Source organism: Ceratina calcarata, unplaced genomic scaffold (genome assembly GCF_001652005.2).
Source record: "Ceratina calcarata isolate Rehan_Ccalc_2016 unplaced genomic scaffold, ASM165200v1 scaffold242, whole genome shotgun sequence".
Taxonomy (NCBI): Eukaryota; Metazoa; Arthropoda; class Insecta; order Hymenoptera; family Apidae; genus Ceratina; species Ceratina calcarata.
The window spans coordinates 4,609-19,367 of NW_017146161.1; the positions used below are offsets into that span (position 1 = coordinate 4,609).

Here is a 14,759-nt window from a genome sequence, read left to right on the forward strand (position 1 = left end):
CAGATAACCAAATGACCTCTCCTGGGGGTGGCTACATAAAACCAAAGATTATCTCCCTTTAAAATGATCCCAATAATTATTCATGGTTGTCCATAAATTGAGTAAGAGTGAATATGCATTTTGGAATACCGGATATCAAGCTTGACTAAACCTAGGGATGGCTAATTAAAAATACTGTTCGAGCTGAATTCATAAGACCTAAGTTGACCTTTGGAAACGGTACCGAGCGAAAAACTACAATCTCGTTCAGAATATCCGAATCTTCTTAGGTGGTTTTTTCTTGAATGTCTCTTGAATTCCGTACAACTCCGAAACACGTAAAGATATTTTCATAAAACTTGAGAGACACTTAGACATCCTTTTTTAATCACCTCTCTCGAGTTTCATTCAATTCTAGCAAGACCGGCAGCCGGCGATCCGGCAATCAGCTATCCGCCCCTCTGGAGATCTCTTTTTTAACGGTAGATGGTTTGCTAGTTTACTGTATTATCAAAGCACTGAAGATACCAAAATATAGTTGCCGCAGAATGTTAATTAACATATCACATTAAATATAATATTTATGCTGGGAGCAAATTTAGATTCCAAGAGAGCAATTTGGGAGCAATTTATTAAAATAACAATTGTTAAAATATGTTCATATTCCGCGTCAACAATACATTTCGGTCCCCAACACAAACACTACCACTCTTGAATAATATCTTCTCTGTCGTTTAGACCAGATCACAATCTGCAATTAAAAATTAAAAATGGTAAGTTCTGATTAGTTAGAAAAGGTGATGACAGATGGAAACCATAGCACAGTTTCGAAATTTTTTGCTGTAGCTTTTCAAAAACGAGAAACATGTATAAATGAGATTTATGATGATAAAGAATTAATAGAGTAATTTAAGTTTGTTTAAGAACTTTTAATATAAAACTTTAATATTTTCGTTTTAACCCTTTGAGTCCCAAGCAGCGTGATGAGATAGACGGGAATAGCAAATTCTTAAGACGATCTTAAGCATAAGCAACGACTCTGAATACCGGCCTTTGTGTCGAAAAATCCCACTACTCATTTAGAGAAAGTGCAGACGCGCTGTTAGGTATTTTTCGACAGTGTTTTTTCAGTACCCTTTGGGACTAAAAACGGTTAAACTTTCTTCCTTTGTCTAGTAAGCTGACTTTTATTATACTTCTCAATCCACAGAGGATAAAATCAGATAAATATAAATAATAGTTGATAGCTGCATTATTTTGTATGCTCGTTTCTTGCTCTGTGTTTATGACCATGAAATTATATTTCCCCTATCGGTTTCGGTAGTTTCATGATTCGTTTCAGATCGGTCCATGGCTTCCTATTTCTTCATCTACAGACCTTCCTCTTCAGACAGAAGGGATCATTTATATTACCACATCCGGTTCCGCTTTCCCACGATCATAACATTTTTAATTCTCATAATCAATGATTTGAGATTCAGTTGTTTAAAATATTGATTAATTTCAGAAATCAATTGAAGTCTTCAATAAATCCCATAAATCATTATTTCCCGTACAGAAACAGAGTATTAAAGGAGTGTTCGTAATAATGAAGGAAGTAATTTAAAAGCAACTCATTTGTCACAAGCGTCGGCTTGAATGGCCAAGCAAAGCGGATGCAACGGAGTGCAAACAGGAAAGGTCATCTCCCAGTTGCCTTTCTTTCCGTTGACATTTACACCTCGTAGTTGGCGTTCGATTCCACTCGAATCACAGCCGCTACAATAGAAGCGGCGGCGCGGCGTGGGAGCAAAAAGACTTTGCTGTGACCGCAGCATCATTTTTCCGTGGGCCTTGCCGGGCCCACAAAAGCACCGCCATCTTGATTTACTGGCGGCGATTGTCAACGGGCTCGATTGTCGGGAAACGACGCCGTTCTCTCTGTGAAAGGTTCTCGATAGGGAGGACTCCTGACTCCTTGCTTGCAGCTACTCTTTTCGCCTGCTGCGTGTGGTCCTATCGTTGAGAACAGGTTGTCAATGAACGAGCTGGTTCCCGTTTGTCGGATATCGTGTGAATCGCAGGTTGAGTAGAACTAAGTCACCCAACAAGAGTCAGACGAACGGCAGAAACTGCCATCTCAGGATTTGACGGCACCGGACAGCAGTCTGTATTCGAATATACAGGTTTCGGGCGAATGACATGTACAAGCGAACACAGGGTGGTCGCTTATGAAAAAACAGAATAATACTTTTGCCCGGAGCTGCGTTTTCAAGAGAATTAAGTTCGAAAATCCACTTCGTTCAAATTCAATTTCTGATGATGGGTTATTGAAACGAATAGAGAATACGCTGATATAATTCGGACCTTAAAAACTCATAATAATAATTATTGTGAACATTTTCTGACAGAACATAGCAAATATATTTGTATAAAATCATAATCTCTGAATTTTCTCTTGTTTTCAAACCTGCCCCACTGCCAAAAGGAGTCGGAAGTATGAATCTTCGTTCCCGCAGACAGGAATAATAAAAGAAATCTGCCAATGGCAGAACTTCGGCAGATCTGTTACAGAATCTAACATCAGATTCTAAACTGATTGGCAGATTTGGCTAACTGGATATTGACGACTACTGAGATATCCTTTTTATAATAATGAAATTTTCGACATGTTCGTTATTAATAAGCGAGAGATCTGTCTGCATCAATCACGGAGCTCAATATTGAAAATACTTCCCACGCGTATATCTTACGTATTTAATTAATCGTAAATTCTGCACAGCTATTGAATTAAAATTAGCCAGCAGGTTATAACGCGTCGAACGTCCAGCTCGAATCGCGTCAGGATGCAAAGCGCATTAAATAACAGCGTCGCGTCGTGATAGATGGGTCGCATGCCGATCGTTCTTGTTGGCACGTAGGGGTGTACGGGGGTTCCATTAAAGCGCGTGGACCCAAGACTCCGGCTCGCTTTTACAGCCCGCGGGGCACGGCGTGGAAAGCGCGAGAGAACCGCCGGCTCGGTCCAACGAACCGAAGGTAAGTAAGTGTATAAGGAGTGGAAAGAGCGAGAAGCTCGGCAAGAGCTTGGCCCGCAGTTAATTGCCAGCATTTAATGAGCGCTCTTTGACGCGCCGCGCGAACACCGCCGCTGTAACACACGTAATGGCCGGTGCTTTTCTGACGACTGTGCTCCTCTCTTTTTACCTTGCGCTGCGTATATCTGGTCGTATAGGTAGTACGCCAGTAACCCAGAGCTGCCAATGCGCGTTCACCTTCTCTCACCTGTGCAAGGCTTGCGTGGCCTGTAAATGAAAATGGCCGCACATTATCGGAGCCACGCTCGGTCTCTCGTGGTGTGCACAGCCGGAGCATAGAGAGGCGGATGCCGAGGCACCGACGAAAACCGCTTTAACGATTGAGATATTAGCTTGGCCACGCCGCTCGAGAGAAAAGGACGGTCCGATCACGGAACGACTCGTTTCAACGATCCAACCCGCCCCCGGATCTCTATCCTTCATGCCTCTGATCACGTGTCAAATTAATTTATATAATACTGTACGATGCAACATTATTTGGCAATATCCACTACATGATTCTCATAGAGATTCTCATGCCAAAAACGAATCCAGAAGCACAAACGAAGAAGTTTGTGAATGTATCTGATAGATCAATTCTCCTTCTGGATTTGTTTTTCATATGAGAAACTTTATACGAATCACGTATTTAATTATTTTGTTACAATTGCAGTCCATCCGTTCGTGGACGATTTTTCTAGGAACGCAATTAAAAATATTCCGGGTACCAATTTTTCTTTTCTTCTCGAATCAATGGACGAATTTGTAAGAAAACCTCACGGCCACGTTTACACGCTAACATTCTAACATCTGCTATTGAGATTGTTGCGTTCCCCGGAGACGCATCTCCTTATTGAAATGTTTGGTGTCTCTAGAAACGAACGCGACGTCGTGGAGATATTCCCGCGGGACGCGCATCCACCTAATTGTTGTCCATTCACCCCTTTCTCACGCCGGGGCGAGGTCCCGGACGCGAGAAGGAAGACTGGACCAGCACTATTACTCATGCATTGACGTATTTTGACAAGTCTCTCGATGCCGCACACTGGACACAGTTTACCCTCCTACCAGTTCGAGTCTAGTTCTGGACAATTTGCTCACGAGGAACCGTGGGCGTGATCACGACGACGATTAATATTAGCAGCCAGGATATTTTTCAAAAACTTGCCTTTAGGTGGATACTGTATTCACTGTACGTCTATTTACGTATACGTATACATATACAAAGAATTTTAGAGAAGAACATTTGTACGATTTCCGATTCACTTGGCATGCACATATGTAAAAATTCCACTACACAGATTTTGATCAACTCAAATTAAAACTAGAGATCCCAGAGGTGTAAATTAATTCCTTAGAGAATGATAAAATCGTTGTTCTTTAAACTATTTTGTCTAGTCATTGTAAAGAAACATGACGCTGCATAAGGAAAATGTAATTTCCGCATATGTGCATGCTAAGTGACTCGGGAATCATTTTAGGTAGCTGTACTGTACAAGTATCGAGTGCATTATTCTAATTTAGTGTTCTCTTCTTTCTTTTTTTTCTTTTTACTTGTATTTATAATTAAAAATAAAATCTATTAAAAGTATGTAGGATACGTAGAATTCTTTAAAATAACACAACTGTTTTATACTGTAAGAACATTTCAGTGTATGTTTTTATTCAACTATATGTTTCTCTTTGTACGCATCTTGTATTCCATAGATCTTGGACGCTTTCCTTGAGAATACTCTGTCGATCATTCCCGACAGACCAATTGATCATCTGTGCCACAGGTGTCTTAAAGTCATCTTGTTAGGTTCGAGCCACGCTCTTGGGACCAAACCGTTCGAATTGAAAGATCCGTGTGATGGAACTAGCTCCTGAGATTTCCATTCTTACGACCCTGTATTCAAATAAATTGCCCCTTTGTATCGATGATCTTCTGTCAAATTATGATTAGAATCTATAATATATTAATTGATTCTCTTTTACTTATGAACAGTGAGTCAGGTTCTCTTTTTTTAAGGTTGAAAGTATCATTCAATTAAAATAAATAAATAATAAAGAAGATAAAAATCAAAGGAGGGACCGAAACAATTAATATAAAAAACGGACGCGGCGCGGTTCGAATTTAATCAGCGCGGAGACTGAGGAAGGTGTACAGGCGTTTTACGTGAAATTTATGTACCCCGTTGGACGGGAGCGAGAAACGAAGCGCGGAGTCCTCGATCGGACACGCTGTTGCACACCGCTGCTCGTCATTAGAGGGATAATGCATATCTTAATGATTACGAAACGAAACACTGACACCGGTGCCGGGGCCACCGGAGTATAAACGCGGACGCGGAGCGGCCGGGTGAATGGCGACGGGGGCCCATCCACAATCTTGTAACCGTCCCACGCTCCCGCAATCAGCTCCCCATAAACTACAATCACGACACGTGCTATCCCTACGGTGAATCCCGCGCTCCCTGTAAACAGGCGATCGCCGCGAAGGATTAAATCCTACCGGAGGTTAACTCGAGCTGCGATCATCGCGTATCGTGCGTGACAATGTTGCAATTACAGTAATTTCGGTTGTTAACGATAATCGTTATTGGATGTTTTATCATTATAATGGAAATTTTAATTAATAATCGGAGTACAAGATGTATTTTATTAAAGATCGTTAAAGAGATTAATATACAGAATGGCAGCTGGTGCTACAACCGAAAAGGGATTCTGTATCGAAAAATAAGATAAAAGTATAGTGGCTTTGTTTCTGAGAAAATCGACTTCAAATATTCACTCACTGCACGTAAGCTTGACTTCGGTCTCAGCCCCTAACATACTATAACTTATTCTTCAGGCTTAGATCCATGTTTATGTCACTGGGTGATTAAGAATAAAAGAGAATATTTAATTTGTTCGATTTGATGAATATTTAAAGCCAAGTAAACCCTCTTTCTAAACATTCTTTCGATTGTACCATCAATTACCGACTGCTATTTATGAATTAAAGATTGCACACTTTGAGTACCTTTATAATATTTTAATAGAATATTTGTTAGCTCTGTGTTGTAGAATATTTGATACTATTTTTCTAATTACGATGTACACGATGATTACTGGCAGAAAGTAGGTAATAAGACGTAATCAATAGAAATGATAGAAATTAACATTTATCTATTTGATAACAGTCATTCAATCGAATAATTGCTTCTGTATATAATGAATATGTTACTCGAACATTAATGGACTCGATAAATCACACTCGCATGATGATTATTGATGTACAATTATTATCGGCACGATATTAATGGAGACACGGACAAGATATCGAGGTGCATCGTCGTAGGGGCCATTGTGTTCGATTACGACGCTCGTCCAGCTTGATTCCAGCTTACTTTTCGGCTAATCTCCAAGGTGATTACACGCGAATCAAAGACGATGACTTCGTCGCAGCGGGGAATCGACTCGAGACGCCCCGACGTTCGCAGAGAGGATGAAAAAGATTGATCATTGACATATTAAAATGTGTCACGTGATCATCCCGGGCTTATATCGACCATTGTATTCTGCGAGAAGAAGTTTTGGGTCTGATAAAAAATTGGAGTCTTACCCTTTAAATGTGCTGAAATAAAAATATGATTAATCGTTACTTCCTTCGTTTGTTTGTGGTTGGAAAAAATTTCTCATGATTCTTGGAAGGAAAGATGAACAGATGATAGCGATTTGCGAAGGCAGAGTTGATTTCGAGCGATTAAATTGAATTCCTAGCAAGAAAGCTTAATACCCTGTGAATTAGTAATGTTGTGCAATAAATTGTTTTAAAGGGTAGTGGACAGAATTTTTTATTACTACGATTACTCTTTAGATATGCTTAATTTCAATTAGCAATCATAAATCCTAAAATGATGAACGTGTGAAGAGTACGTAACCGAGTTTTATGCGATCTCTTTGCCGAATCACGCGATGCAGCTTTTATCAGGATTATCTTGTTAGGTCTGCCATTGTGATTAATCGGAAGCTCCTAGCCAAACGAACTTGAGCCTTTTTAATCCTCCTCTCCTGAAGACAACTACTTCGACAAATTATTTAAGGATTCCATGATTAATTTACTAGATTCGAAGTTCTGTCATTATGTAATTACAAAAGATCACTGGTTTGGTACTAAGTTAATTTATTATTAAGCTCTAATTCTCAGAGATCACGAGATCCTGTTAAAGGGCCATTTATTTCCGATTTCACGAGCACGAGGAACACAGGAAACTTCAAGATTGAATTTTCGAACATTTCACCGCAGAGCATGATCGCATTCGGCGGTCGGACATCAAAGGCGAGACGCGTGGAGAGCAAGCCTGCGCCGGGAAAGGAAAGGAGAAGGTCGGGCGGAGTCACCGAAGAGACCACCTCCGCCTTCGCGGGGTCACCTTCCAGGTGACCAATACTCCACGCTGGCAAAGCCATCGAGCTGCTACCTGGACCCAGACAAGTTTCCCACTTCGAGACGAAGGCCCCGGGACGAAGGCGGAGCCTCCTTTGCCCTCTTGTGTTCGTTTACCTGGCTTCTTTTTACCTTTCTTTTTCTTCAGCCTCCCTTGCCGCCAGCCTCCGTACGAATCGGGAACCGAACAGTTCGAGCCGAGACCCCGAACCAAACAGGTCTCACGACCGTCTCGCCTGATCATCCGGGAAAAAACCTCCGTTTCCGTTCCGCTGATCGGATTCTGCGTTTCGCGACGGTCCTCCTCTGGTTCGTCTCCGGGGACATCCCGAGCTCGTGTCCGCGCATTCTGGCTCCCTCTGTGTTAAGTGAATTAAACGGGACTGTACAGAAGAAAGACAGAAAGAGGAAATCTTAATTTAGTTGGAAAATATCGTTTTTTGTGGTGGCTTGGTGATTGAAAATTCTTGGGGGACAACATCAGCTAGATGGCAGTCAGCACCCTGAATATGGCACCGTATTTCACTGGATATCCTTTTCAAGGTAATTATGTGTCTCATTTGTTTGTCTATGTAAATAACTTTATATGTAGATTCAAGAAAATCTGTAATTTTTACCTCCTTTCATAGACAGAACATTTGGCATTCATATTTTCTTTACAGTTTTTAAAAAGTCTCCTGAATACTCTAAATCTAAATGGAATTAGTTTTAAAATCAGAAATTGAATTCAACCAAGTGCATAGAAGTTATTTAAAATCTGTGATTCGATTTTAATTACAATATAAATAGTCTATTTTAAACAAATCATAGCTTGTCTCTTTATACAAATTTGATAACTAATAAAGAGAAGACAATTTTAATGAAGGTGTACACAATATACAATTTGTGTACAGTACTTTGTATGGTATGATCTCATACCGTCGCTAGTCGCACGTAAGACTATCCGACATCAGTGAGAATTAACAATAAGCTATTTCCTATTGTCAAACATGTATAACAGTTACATTAGCAAAAAACAGCTTACAGTAGTAAAAACGTTTAGTATTTCATTTTTTTATAATAACCAATTGTTCTATTTTTAATATTGTTCGACACAATGCTTGGGTCAGTAAATTCGTATTACATATAATTTAACGCACGAAACTAATAAGTACTTAGCATAATATTACAATATATAATTGCTTATTGCTTTAGTTGGTTTCATGAAATTATGCATAAACACTCCTTATGCGAATTAATTATACTTTAAGACGTGGCAATCGTGAAACGGCGCTTGCACGTATTTTGGAGTTAAGCACATTTAGTTGCATTTTTGGCTGATCAGCGGAAAACAGATATCGCAAATATTGCGAATAACGTAAACGGGATTATCGTTGCTCTTTCATGTACCGACGCCGGTCTTCTTCTCTTCAAAGCGCATCAGAGACTTTTACAGCCGATGTTAATGGCTTTACGATGCGCTTCAGGTGAATTATTCTCTACCCATTAAACGCGGTTCGTACTTACGTTTTTTTTTTCCTTTCATGCCTTGAGTGACCTTCTGCGAACGCGCTTCATCTTCGCGTTACGTAAACCGTTTGATTCGCGAAATTAATTTGGAAACAGCCTACCTACACCTTCCTTCCCGTTAAAGGCTGGAAAGACGGACTTCATTCAAAGTATAGAAGAAAATATGAATGTATTATTGATCACTATTGTTTCTGTCAGTTTTTAATATCAGCTTTTATTAATCTAAATTGACTTCAAATGTACAATGTACTTCTTCGTTTTATTCTTGAAACAATGCTCTCGTTACTAATTTTTCTTGAATAAAAAACCTAAACGGTTATTTGTTTTTCCTTGGAGTTGAAGCAAGATATTCTACACTTCACAGCAAGCTATTTATTTCCCATCAGTTTCTGAATGGATTCTCTAAAAAGATTATACGAGGGAAAGTAAAAAAGTTGTTAACTGACTACGGCCATTGTACTTACTGATGCGTTATCCTTTTACATATTGTCATATTAGCTTTCAACTTTTTACGACGATTTCAATATCACATTCTGATAACCATGAACGCCGCGCGAAGAAAACTGCATTATGTATTCCTCACGTCGGAGAATGTAGTCATTGAAAGATCTAAGTGGTTCCGTTTGGCAAATCATGCAGGCTTTATACGAAACGTGCGCTCGCGTTGAGTAACTTAGTTTAAAAGCAATTGAACGTGGCCAATTTCAGCAACTCACTAGCTATTTATACTGGAGAATCATAGATGTACATATGTATAGAAAGCACATGATAATGCGCCAAGTATTCCACAAAATATTAACGTACGTAAAACATTTAATAAAGTGTATATGCAAACATATTACAAGGTGTAATGAAGTACATAATCATTTCCTGTTTTATGTGTTACCATAAACTTTATATGGCATTCCCCAGTGCTAAACTAACTTTCTCTAGATTTAATCTAAAGGAACTAAATTCTTTAATCTTCTTTCTGCTATACACAAAGTATTTATCGATACTATTAAACAGTCCAACAGAGAGAAACAGTCTTTCTCCATCCTTCATGCAGCTTGAAGACTACATCCCTGAAGGTATGGAAAATATGCGTTTACGCTATACTACGTACTTACTTCTCAGAGAATCAAAATTCGTTTTGATGTTAAGTTTAACGCGTTAAACAATTATAAGGCGTTCTGTTTCTTATTTTGTTCAGAATAATCTCTGGAACTGCTCAAAAGCCAGAGCTAGGTAACAACGATTTTAGTTTCGCCTTGCAATACTTATTTTATTGAATATCTGCATAATTTCATTGAATAATGACTTCCTCTAAAGATGCCTAAAATATCATCTCTTAGAATCTATACACATGTCATCCGTTTTGAATCATTCTAATATATTGAAACCTGACCCAATGCCACTTACTAAAAATGGACAGGATCTTTCCGGGCAACCCAATACAACCAAAAACTCTTACAAAATCTCAATAGGCAATTATCACCCTCTAATTTCAACGTATTTAGTAGCTTCTGAATATTTTTTCTAGGAGCACGACTGAAAATATTCTGGGTAACAAGTTTCCTTTTTTTCTCAAATCAATGGGCAAACTTGTAAGGAAGGATCACGGCCACGTTTGCAGGTCAACCTCCTAACATCTGGTATTGAGACTGTTACGTTCCCCAGGGACGCATCTCTTTACTGAAATATTTCGTATCTTCAGCATCGAACAAACAATAGTTTATATTTTGAAGGAGACAATCGTGTTGCATTCAGAATTGCATGGGAGCCGGAATTTTTTGTTTACACGACAGATACACGGTCGCAGTATGATATTAAGAGGCACTAAACATTTCTGACATAGTCGTTTCTGTGGGGGTCAGGATCATTGAGAACCGTGGAAGTTCGGCTCGTCCGCGGTTGAAGCCAGGCCGCGCTCGTGGGCGTCGGAACGTGAAAGAGTTAAAGTAGGTACGTAGCCGGGGCCTAATGTCTGATATCGGATAGGCCTCGGGCGACGGCACGTTGATTGAAGCCCTCGCAACTCGGAACTCACACCGAACGTTAAGTACATGCATCCCCCCCGGTACATGCGGATACTCCCACTCAGGTACGCGGCCGGGCCGACTATCTTCTTCCTTCTTCTCCCGGCCTCGTGGCTTTTCATCGGGCCGCCAACGGACCCCGAGACACGTTCGACCCCGGCGGACCAATTGTTTGCGCAATTCCTCATTTATCATGCGGACTTCATCCAATGCTATACCAAACGAACGGGATTGATCATTGATTCCCGGTCGCGCGACTGAGACAGTTAACAAACGCTCATTTTAGAAAATTGAACCGGTCTTCATTAGGATTTACAATCCATTAAATGATTTAAGCTGCAGTTCGATGAGCTGCAGTACGTGTAATATTTATTTAGGAATACTTTAAAATTTCGTTTAAATGTGGAAGATATAAATTTCGTTAATTTTGTAGCGACTTTGTCACTGCCATATTTTTGTTAAGATTATTTTTTATGGCAGGGTTCTGCTTTTGTCCCTTGGCAGTTTTTCCAGGAGAGATAAGCCTTCTGTATTTGTTTCATACAAAAGAAAAAAACTGTCAGGGCGTTGAAGCAGTTAGTTGGCGATAATCTGCCAGGCTCGTAAGAACTTCGGTTATAAAATTTGTTGCACTTTTAGAAGTCGTTTAAATAAAGCTTTACCCGTCATAAACCGTAGTTAAGAATAATTTATTTGCCAACATATTTCTCCCACAAATTTTATCAAATCAGATGTATTTTGTAACATAATTTAAAACACAAAGAAAAGGACTATCAATCTAGATTTTATTATTGACGAAAAATTGTTTAATTTTTTCGTATGGAAATTTGATCAATAAAGCACGTGCTAGCCAAATGATCTCTAGCAAACAGAACCGCGATTATAAGGGCAGCGTTGCTCCCGGAGGGTAAATTTTAATCACGCGAGTCGCGCCGAGCGAATTTAAATCGGGGAAGCCTCGTATCGGGACGATCATGTATATTAGCGTGATCGCTTACAATCAATTACCTGTTATCAATAATTCATGCTGAAAATTATTTTCCAACACAGATCGGCGAGCCTCTTTTATCTCTATCGGGCAACGGGGTGGTCTCACGGCCACAGCGGCGAGGCGCAGACTTTTCAAGCATGTTAATGAGCTACAAACATTTTTCCATTTGGATATTAGTCTAATTATTGGAATGTCTAATTCTGTAATAAAATGTTACGTGGATTTCGTTTCGTAACGACGTGCATTGACATAAAGGAAGCCAGCCAATGTAAATCGACTTTTAAAACCATTACTTAAAGCCGGTTCAGTGTTTGAAAAATTCTAACAGGCATCGCGAATAAGAAGAGATACAATTACGTCTGCAATAAAGACTGATTCATCCAGGTTTGCATCTCTATAACGCGTCAACTTGATAACTATGAGAATTATCTCCCTAATAGTTTCTCACACAATTGTTTCGCCGATCGCTTTATTTAACCCGCGAATAACAATTTCCACGAATGCACTGCGCTAGGTACTTAGAGACAAACAGATCGTTTGGGATGCGTGGAATTATTCGCGTGCGAGAAATACTATAATAAACGTTGAAGAATGAAAACGTCTATTCGCACGGTCGATTGTCGAACAAACGCATTCGTGATTCGAGTTAAGACTGCTGATGTCTATAAAAGTGCGTTCGGAACCAGTATAAAACCGGAGGCTAGGTAATAAAGAATTTTACATTCCTGTTCTCGTCACTAGCGATTTTAATGATTAGTAAAATATTTGAAAATAATATGTTAAGAAGAAATCTCTTATGACGCCACTCTGTGTAATGTGCATAATAATTGTAATGTGCATAATTTGTTTACATAGCTTCTAATACATCAATAATAATATGATAATTACTAGATTCCATCGGTTTTGAATTAATTCATTGTTTCATGCCAATATCTAAGAGCGTTCAAATTGAGGTCAGCAGTTAAATTTCGCGTATTGTCGCTGAAACTGGGGCCACCCTGGTACCAGGCTCTCTCTCCTGAGAGCCCGTTTCGGGCCCAGACGCGACTCTCCTCGCGCCTGCTGAAGGCAGAGTAGCTCTGGAGAGCGAGGAGCGAGCAACGAAGAGGAGAGAGACCGAGTCGGCGACGGCGGTCGGCTCCTTTTGATCTTGTCTGTAATCCCGTCGGGCCCCGCGGCCTGAGTGACGTCATGAAGAGGTGTCCGAGGGCCGCACGTACGCTGCGCCACGGTTCCCGCCTAAGTTCTGCGGGTGTGTGCGTTGCACGCGCTTGTGGATATGTCCTCACGGGCCCCGGTGTATCGGGGCCTCGGCGGGGGTGGGGGGATGTAAATCTCGCAGGGCTTGATGAATGACGAAACGGGACCACTTTGGCGGCACCGGAGAAACGGTCCCGAGCTCGACTCGCCCTGGCTTGGTGGGGTGCTGCTCTTCTGAATTATGCTGTGGTAATTAGCAGAAGTTTTCGTAGCAGGTGTTACCGAGGGACCCGCGTAACGACAGGCCCATTAACTCGCCCGCGATGATTATCAATTTTTAGCGAGCTGTTAGCCTTACTCGAGATGTGCTTGTCTATCGTCGGTGATTAGTACTTACTGATTAATTCTTCTGGAGGTCTCACATCTTCTATTATAGCTACAGTGAAATTCGATGATTGCATTAATTAATATTGAACAGAGAATATTCTTTGTATATTCATTGTATAATACATATTTTATCATTAAAATCCAGACTTCATTTGCAGTCACTAATTAAGTTTTATAATGAAGTACTGTTTACAAGAAGAGTATTGGCAAATTGCCTGGAATGATAAATTGTGCCTCTAATTGATATATCTATTCTCATTCATTGACACAAACACCGTTTACCGGTTTCTTTGCTTGAACCATATTAAACTTTTTCCTCGAGCTGTTAACTTGTTCTCTATCAACCCCTGGCGCGATTTATGTTGGCGCTCGAGCGCAGAGTTCAATGTTTCGTCTAGCATTGCTCTAAGAAATGAGACGTCATGTCCGAGAAAACTTACGAGGCCTGAGCGTACTCCCCCGAGCAACGCGTTTGAAACAATGGTTCTTTATCGCATCCAATTACTCGTGCCGTCGTAAATGTTGTACGCGCTGTGATAGACTCTCGTCGTTCAGCGATAGTCGATTTTCATTTTAACGCGAGTTTTCTTAGAAATACATGAACTGATAAAAGTATAAAAAAATCAATTACCGTTCCGATTAGGCAAAAAGTTGCACGCTGCCATAATCATTAGTCTCTTCTCTTCACCATCGTATTTAAACAATTAATATATGTAGATAGTGGGAATGAAATTTATAAAAACGATCTCGCACGTAGCACAATAGAATACAGCGAGCTTAACTTTATTTAACGTGCGTGTAACGTGGACGCCTTCTATGCAAATGGGCGTTCATGCAAATACGCGTAAACGTGAAACGACTGGCTTCATTGTACCGGCTGACGTGCCACCAAAACTGCAGCCGCCGAAGAACGGATTCGAGCTTCGCCAGAAGCTGCTTCCAGTTTTACTGTTCGACGCAAAACCGGGGCCATAACCGTGACACACGTCCTTTTGGTAAATTCCTGCTTTTACCTCACGTGAAGTTCCTTCTCGTACGCTCGAGCTCGTAAACAGCCGCGACCAACCGACAATAGCATCTCATTTTGTTTCTCTCCGCCTTCTGCAGTTCTTTTGTTTCTAAGATATTTTTCCAACGAATGCAAACTCTTTCATTGCATTCTGTTGATCTTAAGACTGTAATTAAATTAATTAAAATATGCTAATGGA

At 40.3% G+C, this 14,759-nt stretch overlaps 1 protein-coding gene across 1 annotated transcript in view; it reads left to right on the plus strand.

Moving 5' to 3' along the window:
• The first annotated feature begins 7,905 nt into the window (after positions 1 to 7,905).
• The window catches only part of LOC108622789 (protein gooseberry), an 18,356-nt gene continuing 11,502 nt past the window's right edge, over positions 7,906 to 14,759 (plus strand). Inside the window, exon 1 of the mRNA XM_018020872.2 lies at positions 7,906 to 7,989. Coding sequence (XP_017876361.1) covers positions 7,935 to 7,989 — 55 coding nt within the window. The 5' untranslated portion in view covers positions 7,906 to 7,934. The remainder of the gene's footprint in view (positions 7,990 to 14,759) is intronic.